General features: G+C 33.2%; 2 protein-coding genes across 3 annotated transcripts; one reads left to right on the forward strand and one right to left on the reverse strand.

Annotated features, from left to right (window-relative positions):
• Window positions 1-2396: 2396 nt before the first annotated feature.
• On the forward strand, window positions 2397-7117 carry LOC122595550 (tRNA(adenine(34)) deaminase, chloroplastic). Its single transcript, XM_043767929.1, has 4 exons — window positions 2397-5678; window positions 5762-5849; window positions 5982-6109; window positions 6669-7117. Exons 1-4 carry the CDS (start codon window positions 2425-2427, stop codon window positions 6946-6948), a joined length of 3750 nt encoding a protein of 1249 aa, XP_043623864.1. The 5' UTR covers window positions 2397-2424; the 3' UTR covers window positions 6949-7117.
• A 549-nt stretch (window positions 7118-7666) lies between these two features.
• LOC122597909 lies at window positions 7667-10273 on the reverse strand. Of its 2 annotated transcripts, none has more exons than XM_043770498.1 (4): window positions 10094-10273; window positions 9898-10006; window positions 8029-8157; window positions 7667-7872 (listed from the first exon to the last, which is right to left on the reverse strand). In XM_043770498.1, exons 1-4 carry the CDS (start codon window positions 10210-10212, stop codon window positions 7828-7830), a joined length of 402 nt encoding a protein of 133 aa, XP_043626433.1. In that variant the 5' UTR covers window positions 10213-10273; the 3' UTR covers window positions 7667-7827. The 2 variants fall into 2 exon arrangements, with proteins under 2 accessions (XP_043626433.1, XP_043626432.1); XM_043770497.1 differs by having other exon boundaries at window positions 7667-7879; window positions 10094-10270.
• Window positions 10274-19676: the final 9403 nt, after the last annotated feature.

The raw sequence follows: 19676 nt of genomic DNA on the forward strand, positions 1-19676 counted from the left end.
TCAGAACACAATTACGTGCACAATATTCTGATACAAGAAAAATCACAATTCAAAACACAATTACGTACACAAGTTTCTGATACAAGAATTCAAGTTTCTTATAACTTATCGATTTTTTTTTTTTAAAAGCCATTTATTTTAATCGATCAATCTTAAAATATATTAGGGTCCCTCTTTTAGTAAGTGTTAAGTTTATTAAATGAATAAATGCATAGATAATTTTTGTATGTAACTAATAATAAATAGAAAATGATGGTTATCTTCATTTATTAAGTCTAAAAAAATGAAATCTGACTTAATTTAATAAGTTCTTAATTATATATTAAAAACAAAAATTTTATACTCATCGGATCATTCTTATCAACTAAAACGGTATCTGCATGATCCATCCGTATAATGGCGGCGGTGGTGGTGACGTGCAACGGTACAGGTGGTCGACGACCGCGGTGTCGGAGGTGGCGACGACGATTGGCGGTAGCGGTGACGACTAACGACGAGCTGAGTAGTGTAGGTTATTAATATAAATCGGTTTTGATGAAATATTAAAACTTAACATTTTAAACAAAAATGCTATTTGCTTATATAATATATATATACACAATATATGGGGAAGGGAATATGAGGTTGTTAGACACCTAAGTTGGGTGAAAAATCCCTCACATACCTTTTTTTAAACCATAAAAATCATGGGGGACAAACATTTATTAAAATATTAGTATGTGAAGGGTTTTTCCACTCAAATTTGGTGTATAAAAGCCCATACTCACTTTTTTTTTTCTCTCTCTCTCTATATATATATATATTAAATATAGATAAAAAAATCTTATTTTCAACCAATTTAATCAAATACTCATATTTTTTTCATTATTTTAATGATTAATTCTTTCTTAGTATATCTCTCCAAAATATATAAAACCTATTACTTTCAATCAATTAATATTAATCATTTTTTCATCAAAACAAATTTTTCATTCAATTTCTTTAATTAAAAATCTCTATAACATCTAAAATAATATGCATTCAACTTCTCAAGTTTAAAATTTATTTATAAACATACACTGAAACTTAAAAAAAAAAAAGGTGACAGGAAAATAATCAACTCACTTAGATGACTTGGTCATCATGCTGCTGTTAAAGACTTGTGTCTTGAGAAATTTAGATTCAATTTTTATAAAATCCAAGTTTGATAATAAAAGTTAACCATCCATAAAAAAAAAACTTAACATGAATATTTTATAGGTAGTAAAATAGTACATGGGATTAAGATGTTCCTATCGATCTATTTCATTTTCATAAATGACAAAAGCAAATGTAAAAGTTAAATATAATTTACATAAGGAAACAAATGGATAATGGGTAGTATATAGGTTAGGGCTAGAATTAGAGGCTGGAGCTGGAGATTAAGTTGTAAAACTGAAGCCTTCAAATCTCCAACTGTATAAAACTGTTTGGCAAAAAAACTTCGAAATGTAGTTAAAAAATGTATAATTACATTAATAGGCATATAATTTATTTCTATATTAAAACCATAGAAAATTACCCAACTATATACTCTACCAAAAAACACCGAGAAATTTACTTATTGTTATTTCAGATAAAGAAAAACTCGTGATTTTTTTCTTTAATAGCATAATTAATCTACTCTTAAATTATACTTTATATAAATATTAATTTATTTCATATCAAAATCTAAACTTTGATGTTAATCCAAACGGCTAACCTTAAACACACATTGAAGAATATAATATTAAGTGAAATGTGTATTTGAAAACTAAATTTTTTGTGAAAATTAGATACTGACCAAAACTCACTGTGATCTGAATCTAACACAATGTGTTTTTGTATTTTCTAAAAAGACATTGTGTTAAGTTTTAAATCATACTATGCTTTTTGATAGAGCGTGAAAATAAGAAAATTGTCAAACACACTGTGATATGAACTTAACACAATGTGTATCTAAAAACACATAAAAAACACATTTTGTTATATTCAAATCGCTGTGTGTTTTGGCATATTTTCTAATTTTTACGAAAATTTTTTTGTTTTCAAACGATCCCAACCAAATTTAAAAACTAAAATTATGACTTTAATTCATTAAAAAGACACAAAATTAAAAGAGTACCTTCACACCAAACATTACCATAGTAAAAAAAGTCAAAAATAGTTAAACAGTGGTTCAAAACATTACAAGGAATATGGGATGCACTTTCTTTAGCTCCGTCAGGTTGAGTTGCATCTCAAATCTGATCCACTATTATTACCATGTTCATTTCCAGTCCCAGATGACATAAATTTCAAACATATTTTTCAACAGGTAAATATATGTATATATATTGTATCTCTATATCTTTATATCCGGTTAAACAAGGGTTCTGATAAAAAAAAAAATCCCTTCAGTTGATATATAAAAACTGCAAAAAAAAGATGCATACTTGTTTGAATTCACCTTCATATTTTAATGATCATAATCATAGTTACTTATTTCAAACAACCCCTTTAATTATATCATCATCATCAATTAGTACTAGTAATTGTTGTTGTTGTTCTTGCTGTTGTTGTGTTACAAATAGTAATTATAATAATAATAATAGTTTACTTAGAATTAATCCAAGTAGTTTTTTATATAATGGGTTAAGACAATCTACTTTGATACATTTTTCCCCTAGTAAAAGATTAAGTAATTATGGTGGTAGAAATAGTAATAGTAGTGTTACTAGAAGGACACATTCTTGTAATAATGATTCGGGTCGGAATTATTATCTTGAAAAGCTTTATACTTTTAATGAAATGAGGAAGTTGAGGAAAGGTGGGTATGTGTGTTCGGGTTTTGGTGGTAAGAGGGAAGGAGGGTTTCTTAGTGATGGGATTGATGATGTTGAGATTTTGCTTGATTTGTTAAGTGAGGAAGTGGTGTCGGAGAATGTTGGTGTAAGAGAGAGGAAAAGGGTTGAGAAAAAGGGTGCTCGGGATGTTACGAGTGATAGGAAAAGTGAGTTTTCGGGATTGGATAAGAAGGGTTTGAAGTGTGATGAGAAAGTTGTAGGGATTAGGTTTAGGGAAGGAGAGGGTAAAGGGAGGTTTGTAAGAAAGGTGAATCGGGGAGGAAGGGAGGAGGGGGTTCGGGCAAGAGAGGAAGAATATGAGCGGAGTTTTGTAGGAAAGGTGAACCGGGAAGGAAGGAAGGAGGAGATTTGGTTGAGAGAGGAAGAAGATGATAACGGGAGGTTTGTGAAAAAAGTTAATCGTGAAGGAAGGAAAGAAGGGTCAAGTTGCTCGTCTTATTACTCGGTTGCGTCTACGGGCGAGTATGAAAGTGATAATGAAGATGTTGAAATCAAACATGATAATTATTTTGTTGAAGGAGAGTCTTCGAGTGGGTATCAGGATGATCGGAAAATGGATAGATATATGAAAAGTTATGAGGAGGACGTTAGAGAAAATGTAAATAGACGATGGGAATCTAGTAAAGATGAAAACGAGATCTTGAAGAAAAATAACTTGAAAAGTTATTATGGTAATGAAGAATGGCGAAAAAAATCTGAAAAAAAGCTTAATGTGGAGTCTAGTCAACAGCAATCACAAGTTTCTGTGAATATTGAGCAGAATAGTCAACAGCATAATGAAAAAACTGATAGAATCACTAATCAATCTCAGTCAATGAAGTATAAGACTCTCAAGGAAATGTCAGATACAGATAATAAGGTTACTGAATTGACCCCCAGCACCCGAAGACGATACAGTGATACTGGAGATAAGTTGGTTAATGATAAAAGGCGAAGTGATTTGCGCGTTTCTCGCCAAGATGAGTACACAAGGCAGTCAAATGTAAATTTAGAAGCACGAATTCGTGAAGTTGACACGAAAAAGGCTTCTACCTCCTCATCACATGAATTTAGAATGAAGATTCGAGAGGATAGTTCAGCAGAAACTAGTACTCATGTTGAAGATCGAAGAGAAGAAGAACACCAAAACCAGTTCACTACATTAAGAGATTCTAGAATGGAAACACAACAAATTTCAGAAATTTCTGATACTCGTATTACTAATATTGAATCTAACATCAGAAGGGAAAAACAAAAATTGCATTTAGAGGCTTCAAGTTCAGCTGAGAAAGTTACAATGGACCAGAAGGTTGATACTAGGAGAAAAAACATTGAAAATAAGTATTCGACATCCAGTGTGGAATTGGTAGAGGCACCCACGAAATCGTTGGAAACTGGAAGGAAAACAATTAAGGCATCGAGTTTCAATGTTGATATGCCGAAAGAGGCTACTAGTTCGTACAAAGCTTTGAAATTGAATCCTGAACCTAGTACACAAGAACCTGGTGCTCATGTTCCTGGAAAGAGCATTGAAGATGAGTATTCGACATCTGGGGTGGAATTGGAGGAGGCCCCCACCAAATCGATGAAAACTCGAAGGAGAACAATCAAGGCTTCGAGTTTTAATGTTGGGATGCCGAAAGAGGCAACTAATTCCTACAAAGCGTTGAGATTGAACCCTGAGCCTAGTTCACAAGAACCTAGTGCTCGTCTTACTGGTAAGAGTGGCTCATTTCCAATAGCCACAACTTCTACAGCCGGTGAATACCAGGAGCGTCCAGAGAGTTCCAGAGTTCGGCAGTCTGAAATATCCCATGAAAGTTGTATTTCTTCAGCTGATGAACAACAGAAATCTTCAAGCCATTTTGTGGGTGAATTTGTTGAAAAGGCAAGACACGAACTTTCCATTTCCGAAGTTCAACAGGAGAAGAAAACCCATGAAGTTGATTTAGCGAGTCAAGAAGGTGAGCAATATGAATCTAAGAGTTCAGGTGAAGATGGTTCAGGAAATTCTGACCAAAAGGATGGAGGTAGTGGACCATCTGTTGAGATGTGGCATGAAACTGGTGCATCCATTCAGCAGCCTGTGGGGACAGATGCACCTGATTCAGCTGGACATGCTGAATCTGTTAAAGGGAGTGGTAGGTCCTTATGGAATATTATTGGAGATGTGGTTAGATTACGGTGGGCATCACCACGTTCTGAATCACATACACCGAAATCAGGTGCTGGAAAGGGCTCACCGGGTCAGTCTACTAGTAGCGAAAGATGGTTTTCTGGTCACGAACCAGATGACTCAAATGATGAGAACGTGAAAATTGGAAGTAAGAAAGGTCGAAAAGAATATTCAAACCCTTCAAGTTCCAAGAGGAAGGTAGAGCCTCTGGTACCATCATCATCGTCAAATACAAACCAGGGGTCTTCATCCAAAGTCATGTCTCCATCACTAATTGAAGAATCATCATTTCCATCTGCAATTCGCATGAGAAGGTCACCTGTTGTAAAGATAACTTCTACCACCGAAACTGATGCATCCACAAGTGGCAAAGCGGAAGAAATAATTCATAAACCGTTGATCCAAGTGCCACAAATAGATGCATCTGGCAGTGGCAAAATGGTGGCAGTGGATCAACAGGGTCCTGTTCGAAGAAAACTGGGAAGAACAGATCAAGTCTCTAAAGATAGATTTGATGAATGGGAAGAGGCTTATACTGTTGAAGCAATGCAACGTAAAAACGATGAACTTTTTATGAGAGAAGCGCTTTTGGAAGCTAAAAAGGCTGCAGATTTCTGGGAAGTACCTGTTGGGGCTGTTCTTGTGCAAGATGGTAAAGTAATTGCTCGTGGATATAATTTGTAAGTTTCTTATGGATTCTTCAATTTGTCCTACTTTTTCTCAGTTTTTAGTGTTAGCAATATGTTATTCTTTGTGGATTTAGGGTAGAAGAGTCACGCGACTCCACTGCCCATGCTGAGATGATTTGTATACGTGAGGCATCAAACAACCTACGCTCATGGAGACTTTCGGTACAATCTACCATTTACTAAATCAATACCATATATGGCAACACAGAATACTGAATTACTTTTTTTGACTTTTAAGTGATATCTTACTTATGGACTATTTTTGTATTGTTGTCTGGTTTCTTTCAATCTCAGGGTACTACACTTTATGTAACACTTGAACCATGTCCTATGTGTGCTGGAGCTATTCTTCAAGCGCGGATTGACACGGTTGTTTGGGGAGCACCCAATAAACTACTTGGAGCTGATGGCAGCTGGATCAGGTAACGAAAATCTTTGACTATATATTTCAAAAGCAAGAACCACCATGAAAAAGTATCCGATTTAAATAGAGAACTTGGTATCTGATAGGCCTAAAATGATCACAATTAGAACTTGCAGAATGGGCGGGTTAGATAATTGGCCAAAACGGAACAGTTGACCTGACACCTGTCCTAATTTTTCATTACTTCGTTAGTGAATTTAATTACAAATTATGTTAATTAAAATCTCATTTTTAAAGTAAAATAGGCAGGACGTTTTATGCCTTCATATTAAACTCTCTACAATTTTAGACATACTTGACCCATATTTAAAGTAAAATAGGCAGGACGTTTTATGCCTTCATATTTTACATGTTTCTTTTTTTTTGCTAGCACAGTAGCACTTTTTACGCATTTGACCCTTTAAAGATAGTGATTAACGGTTAATCATTAACCCAAATTTGCCCATTTATAATCAAATGGACCAGGATTGTCACTTCTAGTTAAATTTAATTTTATGGTAGAACTATAAGGTGTTCAACTTTTGAGATTTTGAATGTTCACTTGATATATTGTGCAGGCTGTTTCCTGATGGTGATGGAGGAAATGGATTAGATAAACCGCCTGCCCCTGTTCACCCATTCCATCCAAACATGGTGGTGAGAAGGGGAGTTTTATCGACAGAATGTGCAGATGTGATGCAGCAATTTTTTCAGTTACGGAGAAAGAAGAAAGAGAGGAAAACAGAAGCTGAACCACCAAGTCCAGCACCTGCCTCATGTCTTCCCATCACACACCATCGCCATTCAAAGTTCTTGAGTAAAATGCATGATGCCTTCAGCATTATGTTCTGTTTATAGATCAAATCTTTGTTCCTCATAGATACTCTTTTTGCTCTATTTTAGTAATGGTGTGGTTTAGTTTATATGTTTTTTTGTGTAGTTTATGGATAGTTCAGTAACCGGAATACAGTATCAATTCATTGGTTTTGTGACAATTTGACCTGAATATAACCTCTTACTTGAATAAGTGGTAGTCTATTAGATTAGCTATAACTAGTAACAAATCAGGCAGGTTGGTTTAACTATCATGTCAATGGGTAATATTTTGGTACATATCGAGCTTGGCAGGTGGAAACTTGGCTCTGAACTCCCTTTGGGTGACCTCTGACAGATTGATCTGTCAGAGTTTTATTTTATATATATCCATGTAAATGAGCATATGCCCTGAAACCCAAGATCCGGCCCGCCCAACCCGGTCCATCAAATAGGGTAACGATCCGGGTCATGGGTTTGATTTTGGTGCACTACCGGGTTTTGGGTTGGGCAGGTTTTGAGTTTTAACACGTGATAAACAAATGTCCCTTGAACCCGAGAACCGAAACGAACCCCGCCAGACCCGAACCAACATGCCCGATAGGGTAATGGGTTCAATTTGGTTGCATTGCTGGGTTTCGGTTATGGGTCGGGTCAGGTTTTGACCCGTGCTCATGCATATATCTCCATTTTAAGCTCACACATACACATGTCAGACTTGTCGCTACTAGCCACTGTCACAGAAACAACCACACACTAAAAATGTTGTACATTTTTTTTTTCTTTCAAAATGATCTAGAAATTCCTTATACATGTATCTAAACTGTTAAAATCAAGACAAAATTACTAGTTAGAGTGGATTGGCTCATCAAACTTGATCTGTATCGGGACTCATATCGACTTCATCCTGAAATTTGTATTCCACTACAAGATTGAGATTGTCAACAAGTTGATGATATGTCGAACAACCTGCACACTACATACAAATGTTCATTTGTAAGGATAAAAAACTTTCATTAAACTTGTGAGTCACAATAAACAAAAAAGCATGTTTATCCAGATACTAAAACCTGTTAAAAAAGCATCTAATAGAAACGTGCCACGAATGTACAAGAAAAAACATACCTGCACATAAACCGTCCCCTTTTCATAAGCTAATCTGTTTATGAGCCTTTGTGATCTTACACCACAAGCATCACATGTAAAGTTTGCCAACAAGCTTCTTCTCGGATGTTTGAGATTAATTGTTGCTCCCTGCAGGTTTGCATTGGTCAAAGAAAGAGCAGCTTTAGTCAAGCATGTATGGCACACTTCATTACACATAGCAGTCGAAAAGGGTAGTCTTTCATCTTTTATATGTCTTGTTTAGATGTTACTATGGGACTCTCTTAGTTTCAAGTTTATATAACCTCTCGCTATTGTGCTTTTTTCCCTAATGATATACTTGAAAGATGAAGCCACCCTCATAAATATGAACTTGCATAATACATGATTTACATTTTAATCAATTATAAACATACTAATCTACAATAAATACACATCTTAAATTTTGTTAGCAACTATAAGTGTGCTAATCTGCAACAATATAAAAGGTGTGAAATGAAAGAATAATTCCAAGCAAAGCACATAATTTCAGTATTAGCAACTAATAGTTGAAGTGAATAATTGTATCTTTTATCCTTGGAAGGCAGTTACCATGCTTATCTTTTCAAATAAAAACAAAAGCATCTCTATGCACCCCACAATTCGTACAGCCCAGCTTCAAAGCTTAGCAAGCAAAAAGGAATAGTGCTAAAAGTTTAAGACAGAAAAGCTCATCTTGGTTCTCTAGTTAATCTGTCATGACAAGTAACTATTTTTAGTAACAACACTTTTATCGAATCATACATAATCCGTTTTATCTGTATGACCCTGACAAGCGAAAACCGGCAGCACTAGTTTGTCTACAAACATATGACCGCTTTTGGCATCACAAGACAGTGCAAAGTCAAGTTAAAACTTAAGACCTCTACCCTTAAGCTTGCTTCCCTGATCTATGAGCTTGTATTTTGTTCTTAGTTTTTAAGGTAACTTTGCATCTTCTTTGGCAGGTATAATATAAATATATAATCCCACAATGAAACCTGATTCACGGAATTCATTGAAGTACTATAAATTTGTATCTAATTCCATAGAATAACCGTTCTCATATAATTCAAATTCTATGCCTTTAACACAGAAATCATCAACCGACTACACAATTACTAGTATTCTTATTGACTGATTCTTCAATCCAGATATTATCAACGTAATCATTCCATTATCATGAAAATATTCCTCAATAACACAGCATGAGAAGTGAAAGTGAATAATATTCTACAACTTTACTCCTCCTTTTGGTTGATCGTATCTAAATCTGCAGAAAAAGTAAATAATACTAACCTAAACTAGAATATTATACAAACTTATAATACTAAACTAAACTATAACATTATACAAACTTACTTACACTTTTCTCCACCCTTTTCTTTTGTCAACATCAAACATAAAAAACTAATCCATTTTTACCATTTTGTAACCCAGACACCCACAAAAGAAGTAAAATCATGTCTAGTTTTATATGAACTAACATAACTTAGCTTAGATCGAGAACGATCAAACACAACTAAGATTCTCTACTAATATATGTTTTGAAGGCTAAGCACTATCATCTGAGGTTACAGAGGATCCTCACATCACTGTCACGGTGTTACAAGCTATATAATGACTCGTCGTATCCAGGTCAACAAGATTTTACAATCCTAATGAAAAGATTGATGTTTTATTAGACATTAAAAAGTGAAAAAGGTGACAAAGTGCATAATTAATGTATTCTAAAGTAGAAGAAAACAACAATCAAACATACACAAAACCAAACCCAGCTTCCAAATTCAATAACTTTCGCAAAGTTCAAAACTTTAATAAAATATAATCATACCAACAAAATTAAAAAGATATATATACAAGTATACATACAGAATTTGAAGATTCAATAGACCCAAAAGAAGTTTCTTCAACAAACCCTTTAGAATCATCTTCAACCAAACAAGAAATCACCTTTCTTTTTGAATAAGCAATACCCAATCTGCAAAATCAAATAATAATCAGCAAATCAAACCCAAAAAAATTATTTAAAAAATACATATAAAAGATATGATTTTTATAAACATGCCTTGGAAATTTAGGGGGTTGAAAGAAATTAGGGTGAGAAAGAATTGAGGTGGGTTTATGGGGTTTTAGAGATGTATGTAAGTAAGGTAAAGAAAAGAGGGAAGATTGTATGGTCGCCATGGCAGTTTGAGGGTTGGCAAAGTGGGAACCTTTACCCGAATCAATCTAAATTGGGTCAATTTGCGCAATTTTATTTTACTTTTTATTTTTTGGGCGCCAATGTGGCGCCCCTCAAGTTGTCATGATTGATAACACCTTGACCATTGAATTGAAATCAATGCTTAAGATTGAAAGATAGACTTTGAATCTTAATCCTTAATTTTAATCTAAGGGTTAAGATTTAGCTAACATAACTAATAATATTGACTAACTTAAAGAATCTCTCCCTATGTATTGGCCTATTCTATTGGTTTACATGCTCATTTTAGTATCGTAGTTTAACAGTATACCATTGAATATACTTTTAATATTGTACAGTATAATATTGTGTCTAATAATGTATGGTTAAAAGAAAATAATGTACATATCACTATTTTTTTATATGTGGTATATGCCCATGCATTTTTATTATGATTTTTGTAGATGGTTAAAATTTACAAATTATTTTTTTTATATTGATTTATTTGTGTTTTTATAATTAAAGTTAAAAATATATAAGTTGGAATAAATTAAATGAGTTAATTGTAGTGTGCATAAAAATAATACATTTCGTATCAAAGCCTAGCTACTCATTGAACTTTATGGTAAAAATACAATTAGTTTATGTATGGATAACTAGCAACATTTTTTACATAAAGAAGGTAACGGGTCAACCTAAACTAACTTGAAGTGGATCCAACTGATCGACTTGTGACCTGACTAGGCTAACCCAATCAACCTAAACTTGTTTTGAGTTGACTCGATCATTTTGATCTATGTTTTGACTTAAGAATTGAGTACGTGTAACAATGATTGCTATAGTTGTTTACTTTCTTGGGTTTAAATGGGATGTGTATGGTTCGGTTTGATCGTTTTTTTGTTAAAAATCTCAACCAAATCAATGTAAATGGTGTTGCATACTGATGGTCTAAGTTTTTGATTTTAACCCGACCAATCCATCCAATTACCTTAATTTAAACGGTTTATCCGTTTTAGATCAAACCGTGCACATCCCTAAGTTTAAACTCTATAACTCAATATATTTTTCGGTTTTATATATATATTCATTCAACTTTCAAAATTTGTTCAGATATGATATTTTTGACTCGCTCACATATATTTGTATCCAATTATATATTATGCATGTGGATCTATACTTTTCTTTTTTTAACAACAGTGGTGATTGGACTCAGCGGCATGCTTCTTCATCGTCCGGTAGAGATTGACCACGTCACCAGCACAGTCAATCCGAGGGCATGACTGGCGGTGGAAATTTCATTACCGTTATGGAGGAAACCAGCTAAATGCTAGAGAAAACCCCCATGCCTCACCACATTGACAAGGACTTCCTAATATATCTTTCAAAGGTGACACTTGGCTGAAAGACATAAAGGGCACTAAATGTCCAGTTGGGCTAAATCCCAAGGACGTTGATCTATACTTTTCAATGATCGTAGCTAGCTCAATATGTAATACACATATACCTAATAGGCTAATATCTAAGAACATTTTAGAGGACTAATAAAGATCGAAGAATATGCTTTGTATGAATCATTAAATTCTCTTTAAACTGTGGGTTTAAATCCCACATCTTCTTGCATTAATTCTTCGCGTAGACACCGCATAAATTCTCTATAAGTATGATAATAATTATGCTTCTATATGCTTCGATCTAAGTAAGCTTCGTGGAATTATATGTAAGATATCCATATTCTTGAGTTGAAGTGCTTGTGCATGCATGTCTAAGCAAGACTATGCTATAGTATGTTATGTGTCAAAACAAATGAATTTTTTATTTTAATTAGAATATATCATACATATGTTTATAAATAGGGAAAAATGAATATAATTTTAGGTGTAAAACTTTTCACATACTAATTCAATAGTATTTTTGTTTAATGTATTAGTACCTGGCCCCCCATTAATTTTATGTATTAAAAAATATTAATATGTGAATGTTTCATACTTAAGCTTAGTTACCTAACACCCTTATATAACTATCCCCTTGTAAGTAAGCTTTTTGAAAGTACCTACTATGTTAAAGTGCTTGTGCATGTCTATTGAGTATTGATATTGATTCATACTTTCATATATATATATATATATATATATTAGCTTTCCCCCTTGGGGAATTTGGAAGTCATGTATGTTATGGCATGCGTGTGGTCTAGCTAGACTTTAGAGGTCATATATACTCAAGGCATTACCACTTGGAGAATTTGGTGAAATACTAATAGATTAATTATTAGATATATGGTAATATATATCGGTCAAAATTGAGATCACCAGACATCAAAACAACTAGCTTGGTGACAATAATTTGCAATTTATATCATGGCAACTCCGTTCTTCTAATTAATCTCCTCCCCATATATTGGAGGAATGTGATTCTCACATAATTTTGGTTCCAATATTATATGGTCTAGTGGGTAGCAATGTAGCATGTTGAACTGAAGAATAATCATCGAAACAAATTAAATGACACATATTATCATAGAGAATCAACTTATCACACAGCTCATCAAGAGACACAACGTATTGATTCATACATGTCGATATCATTTGAAGAGTCTAAACCTCATAAAACATGTAATCAATCGCTCTTTCAAGGAATAATAGATGCAAATCCGGCATATGCCTGTTATAATTCCATAGTGGAATGGTTCATCACCTAATTTAAGAGCATTTTGGAGTACTAATAAAAAGGATATGCCCCTAATGGATCACTAAATTCTTAGAGGGAGCATAAAGAATGAATTCCTAACTAATCCAATTAGCAAAGAGAAAGCATGGATTTTGCTTCGACTAGGATATATGACATGTCTGATTGTCTGAAGATAATATTGTTTTTTCTCATAGCATAACATCATTCTTAAGAACCATATCCAAATACTAAAAACTCTTTTCAAGCTCCATATATATGAAAGCCAGTGTAATATTTGCAATATATATTTCACATCATCGAGGCATTTAAGCTTGCTGATAGAAAATTTTCCTATATATGCTAGAGGCATTTAAAGGATAGAGCACATTTCAGATCCAACTATATATTATGGTCTGAATTGAAACTTCTAGCCCTAGCTCCTCGGCTCGAGCTCCCCAACAAAAGAGAACTTTGCCATAATTCTACGTCTTTTAGCCATAAACCACCAAACGTGCTTCTTAATTGGTATTGTATATTGTACAACACTCTAAAGCGTATTGGGTGATAGATGGTGTACAGATAATCACCTATTTAAAAAGATATATGTCCAAGTTGGCTATTTTTTTAGAAATGACAACCTATCCTACTTTTATTCCTAAAGTACACGAATGTCTGGATACAACCAAAGGCTTCTGAAGAACCACCAAGAATCCATTCCCACAAATGCAAGGAGTAACTCAAACCCAGGTGGAATCCAGCTCCCAAAGATAAATTAAATACCTTACTTATAGGCCATCTACTCCATTAGTTAGCCCAATATATCTAATAATAGAGTACTATTCATTTACAAACTATAGTCCTAAATGATATAATTAACATGGCCAATGGGGTTATGACTCATTGATAAAGTTTTTGACTTTAGAAAGATCCATCCGAGTCCTACTTTCCATATTTGTGGGGTAGATTAATAAGTGGTTTTTGAGAGTTCTAATTCTCATCTTAGAAATGTGAAAAAGAAGAAAATGGTAGAGAAATTCGGCATGGTGCTCACTAAACCTCCGTAATATCTAACATGCATGTCGAGTCTTATGTCGGTCATATAGAACACCGACACATAGAAAAAGCGTCGAGCTAGATTGGGCAATTCCATCGTACTATGAGCGGACAATTCCGAAGAAATGCGAAAGTTAGTAGTAGGAGTAGAATATAATATCGTTTTAAAATATAACATGGAAAAATATATCGTGTATATATATGCTTATTGATTCTTAAATTTAAGAAACACAAGATCTATAGGTAAAAATCAATAAACTTGTCACGTAAAAATTACAGAAGCCTTTCACTGTCCCATGCATTTGCTAGTTGATCTGTGACTCATTGAGAGAATTATAAACAATTAGGTAGATATTCGAGATGAATTAGCTGCAATAAATTAACTCCTAAATTATTCGTATGGACTTAATTTGAGAATCTATTTATTACTTTTAGCCTACAATGGTACGTGGTAGACTATCGTTTTAACTGGGATTGCACGAAGTGCATCATAAAAGAAAAGACTCCACACTCCACAGGCATGGTTGAATCCATAACTTGTGGAAAAACCCCTAAATGCATCTCAAGCCATGTTGACTTCAATTACTAATAACTACTAGCATTGTACCCGCACAATACGGCAGCGGTGACGGCGACGGTGGTTTAGTGGTGTAGTGCGTGGAGGGCCATTTTGGGAACCATATATATACTAAAAGGGACTTTTTAGATAAAAAGAAAAATGCTTAATTTTTAAGAGTTACGATAAATAAAAATCCAAAATGCTTTATAATGGAGTATAGATACTATAGACAGATAAATCCGTTGTATCAAAAGAAAAAAAAAAAAAAAAAAGACGATTGAAAGGGTTTTGGATAAATGTGCGTCTTTTGAGGGCATAATATTGATCCATCATGAAAAGACACTATGTTCATGTAAATCGTGCATCCATGTGCTAGCGCGATAATAATTTCTATTGGAAGATAAACATCCAACATTTTATACGAACAAGTTCACTTTGAATCGGATACATCGACATTAAAAGGTAAAGTTCTGACTTGACTAAGGAGTACACATGCACGAGCCTTTTCTTCTTCTGTTCTGTAGAATATGTACCAAGAGACAGTCATATATATTGATATCAGAAATCCATTGCCAAAAGATATATAGAAAAAAAAAAAATTTTTTGCTTAATGTCTCATGCATTAAGATAAAGTGCATTCCTACTCAGACCCATGATTTTAAATCCTCTGGGGCTCACCCTACTAAATTTGTAGCAGCAAAAAAGATTTGGTAGGGAACCTTAATTTCTTTCATATAGATATGAGGAAACACAGAGATTTGGACTCTCTAGCTAACATATGATTTTAGATAGGAGAACGATAAATCTACAACAATTATTTGTCATCCACAATAATGTATGTTTTACGTAGTTGTAAACTGTGCAGGAAAACATGTACATTTGTTATAGATGGCTAATAGTTGTTGTAGATTTATCACTTCCATTTTTAGATATCATCATTTAGGTATATTAGATGAGACACAAATTTAAAATTTGATTCTTTTTAGCAACCAAATTTTCTACAATGTTCCTGAACTTTAACTGTCGATCGATACTGAATCAATGTCAAGGTTATTTCGAGATACACATATGAATTCATCTTTAATCTTATAATTTATAAAACATAGAAGAAAGATACCCTTGTGAACAAGGTCAGACTTATTTCTTGCATATAAAACAATCATCCGGATCAATTACATGTTTATCGGATCAATTACATGTTTATTAAAAATGATGTGGCAAGTTATGTGGGTACAATGACAGCAAAAATACTATATATACATTTTGTTAGTAAAAATTTATTTTTAGATATAGCATTTCTAACATGATATATCATACGTGGTAATGGCGGATCTTGACCCATTTAATGGGGGACCGAAAATCATGAGACCTAAAAAAAACCTAAAAAAAATACTCAGGTGATGTCAAAACTTACAATCTCTAAAAATAACACTAAGAAATATAAGTTTTCAGACACATAGCGGATAAAATTACACTATTGAACGAAACAAACGGATTGCAAAAATTTGTTAAAGAGGAATGGGCTGTTAGGTACCTAAACTTAGATATAAAACCCCTCACATTTTAATATTTTAATTCATAATAAATATGAACTATGAAGGCCCAATCATATATCCATTATATAATAAAAATTGTGAAATTCGTATGTAAGGGTTATATATCCAAGTTTAGTTTAGGCATATATTAATCACATTCAATTTTGTTGTTGGTTGAAGTAGCGAAGTTTATTCTCGTTTAAAAGAGAGGTCGCAAGTTTGATTTTTCATCCCCAAATTAACTTTAATGTCGATGGTTGTTGTTGGAGATGACAGTAAAATTCAATTAGATAAGGCAACAAGGGTGACGTGACTGAAATCAAACCGTTTAACTCTAGATTTATGCAATGCGCAACAGTTGATGATTATATCTTAAACATTTTAATATTGATGTGAAATTAAAATTTTAAAATAAAATAAAATTAGTAGATTATTATATGTCCGTGAACTGAATTTTAATTTTACCCGCACGTAATGATAAATAATTTCTAAAATATTTTGAACTTCAAAATTATATAAAGACAAGCAGCAAAGGATGGCGTCGGCCGCCCATCGATATTGTAACTTAACCTCATTTCCAAACTAATTAATTAAAACGAAAGATGCATGATCATGTAGAATATTTTGTCCTTATTTTTTATGTGTTATATATGTATACTAGTGGTTAAATCCCGTGCGATATACGGACAACCCTAAATAATTTTTCTGAAACCTTATTTTAAGATTGTATCAATGAATAAATATAACTGAGTTGGACATAATAAAAATATTCTTATGAGTTGATTAATTTAAAGAAGAAGAATGCTAGATATACCTTGGAATTTATTAATGATACACGAGGGTTTAAAACGCGTCATTGCACGCCGGAGAGAAATTATAAAATTGATTGCCCATAGTAGGCGCATATAAGAAGGATTATGTTGGTTACCTGGATGTGATAGGTATTATGAATTTCCCCCACTTTGATATATAAACCAACGTGGATGCGCTATAACCTTAAATAATTTCTTTAACACTAGTTCAAGCATGCATGTAACAAAGTAAATGTACTCCTATTACAACTAATGACCATTTAAAAAAAAGTAATGACTTAAAATGCATAGAAAAGTCTTATTTAGCATTAAGATAAACCAAATATACCTCATAATTTTCATCACAAATATGATAGGCTGTTCTTTGTATAAGATTTGAAATTTGTTGATCATTCAATTTAACTCCAATAGCACCAGTGGCATCTACAATCCTAACTTGCACATTAAACCTACCAAAAAAAAAAAAAAAACAGAGATACAATTTTACCACACAACTTAATTATTATAGAGTTTTAATATGAAATATAAATATATACCTAGGATTGATGAGAACTCCTTCCTTGTTACATGAACAACAAATCCACATTTTGTTGTCCCTTAAAGCATCAATAATGTCGACTGCATCCATGTAGAGATCGGTCAACTAAACTTCTTGAGAACAGTTCACACATTCCATTGAATACCATAACTGGTCGGTTGGAATAAAACTGATTGTTGCAACAACAACCACTTTATCAAACTGTCAAAATGAAAATGTTTATACATTAGAATGTTAAAAAGCTAGTTATAAATTCGAAAAAATGTTATGTTAAAAAGTAATCTAATCAAAAAAGAAAAATTCACAAACAATGAATACTTACATGTTCGTCCATCAGGATCATCTCAATACTACCTATGTTATTAACATCTCCATATAGAGGTTGCTTCCATAGCCGCAGATTCTAACCGTTATCGTACATGGCTTATTATTTGGACGCAAATTTCTAATTGAAACATGGTTTAGTGAAGCCATGCTAAAATTGATCTGTTATGTGTTTACGTTTTGAAATGCCTTAAAACTGAATGGAAGTGGCCTTATATAGACATAGACATGCAAGGAAGTAACCGCCACAAGCAATACACGAACGGTTACATATTCAAATTTTCGAAAATTTGAACTTCTTGAAAGCATAACTAATCCGTTTTCGAAAATTTGAACTTCTTATAAAAGTAACTAATCCGTGGACCTTCCAAGGAGCAATATTGTAATAATTTTTGGGCTTTCTTGCATTTTTAAGCATGCCACATAAGCAATAACTAACAAATTTTAAAGTGAGATTTATATAATGTAGGGATGTTGGATTTGATTACCTTCGACTTTTGTCTCTCTAACTAAAATAACTATAATACCTTTTTTCTCTCATCAAATCTCAACCAATCATTTTTTTTTTCTTTCTTCCATAACTCATTTTATTCTTCTAATTTATTCAAAAATTTTTATCTCAAAAACCGTACATCGATAAATTGTAAAATTTATATGGGTGTTCTTAAAATTTCAAGCTCTTTCATTAGAGTGGTTATTCGATATACTTTCGACGAATTTTTAAATCCGAACGCGAAGTCCGTACGGTTATATGCGGAGCTCGTAAATTAGATCACCCCATCACTGCCACCGCCGCCATTACGTCACCACCCCGCCATCACCTCCATCACCGCCGCAATGTGCGGGTATCATTATCGTATTTATGAATAACCAATTATTTGTAAGTTAAAACACTCTTTATGATGCACGTACATCTTAAAAGAATGCCAACAGCTTATTCGGTTTTAAAAACTTGGATATAACCCTTACATACGAATTTCACAATTTTTATTATATAATGGATATATGATTGGGCTTTCATATTAGTGGCGGCTCAATCAAATCGGAGGCCTAAATCAAGTACTTATTATTGGGGCCCTTTTCAAGTAACAAAACTATTGATATGCTAAATAGAGTTTATTTCAAACACTAATTTAAAATAATAAATCAATCCTAATCGATAAAATTGTTATTTTATTTAATCTCTCTTTCTTTCTAATTAAATACGTTATGACAAACTAGCTCGTATTGTAACTTAACCTCATTTACATATATAACACATAAAAAATCAGCAACAATCGCCGTCTTCGGAGTATGTACCACAAGATTCTTTAATAGCGATGGTGGCCGGTGAATATTACTTTGGTTAACATGTGACTAGTGGATTAGAAATTCCAATCTCTCAATACACATGTAATTGATTCGGATGATTGTTGCATATACAATTTGTAAAACTGACGAATTCTATCCTGATGCAATGACGCGACATAATTAACTTGTACGTATGTACTGTTATTGTAGATAGATCCATTTTATTAAATTACATTTCGGATACGCATCTCCGTTTACTAATTCTTTCACGTGAAATTTTCAATTGCTTAAATTACATTTTGATACGCATCCTTGTTTAACATTTCGCAGGGTGAGACGGATCATGTTATTTTGGGTTCAGAGGCACATTGATTTTTACGATTATACACTCTGTGATTTTTGTCATCTACCATTATCGACATAAAGGGGGTGTTGGGTTAAGTTCAAATACGACTTGGTGAAAGACAAGGGTTAAGTAACTCGATTTTCATTAAATGTGGCAATGACAAGGGTTAAGGGGCACAAGCTCTTGCTGGGGTGTAAGAGGCCGTCCCTTCAACCCGAAAGAGTTATATAAGCTGGTTAATTTAAATAAATATTAAAATTGATTAAAATTAATAACATAAGATATTGATATGTGGATCATGATAAAACTGATACATAAATATTTATGAAATACAACATATATGAT

This window comes from Erigeron canadensis, chromosome 4 (assembly GCF_010389155.1).
Source record: "Erigeron canadensis isolate Cc75 chromosome 4, C_canadensis_v1, whole genome shotgun sequence".
Classification (NCBI taxonomy): Eukaryota; Viridiplantae; Streptophyta; class Magnoliopsida; order Asterales; family Asteraceae; genus Erigeron; species Erigeron canadensis.

Excerpts from the sequence above, each read along its gene's own strand:
- LOC122595550 (XM_043767929.1), top strand. The coding sequence starts at position 2,425 with ATGCATACTTGTTTGAATTCACCTTCATATTTTAATGATCATAATCAT. Across the intron at positions 5,679-5,761 it reads ATTGCTCGTGGATATAATTT|GGTAGAAGAGTCACGCGACT; the intron begins GTAAGTTTCTTA and ends TTGTGGATTTAG. Across the intron at positions 5,850-5,981 it reads TACGCTCATGGAGACTTTCG|GGTACTACACTTTATGTAAC; the intron begins GTACAATCTACC and ends TTTCAATCTCAG.
- LOC122597909 (XM_043770497.1), bottom strand. The coding sequence starts at position 10,212 with ATGGCGACCATACAATCTTCCCTCTTTTCTTTACCTTACTTACATACA. Across the intron at positions 10,007-10,093 it reads CAACCCCCTAAATTTCCAAG|ATTGGGTATTGCTTATTCAA; the intron begins GCATGTTTATAA and ends TTGATTTTGCAG. Across the intron at positions 8,158-9,897 it reads CTATTGAATCTTCAAATTCT|GGAGCAACAATTAATCTCAA; the intron begins GTATGTATACTT and ends GCAAACCTGCAG.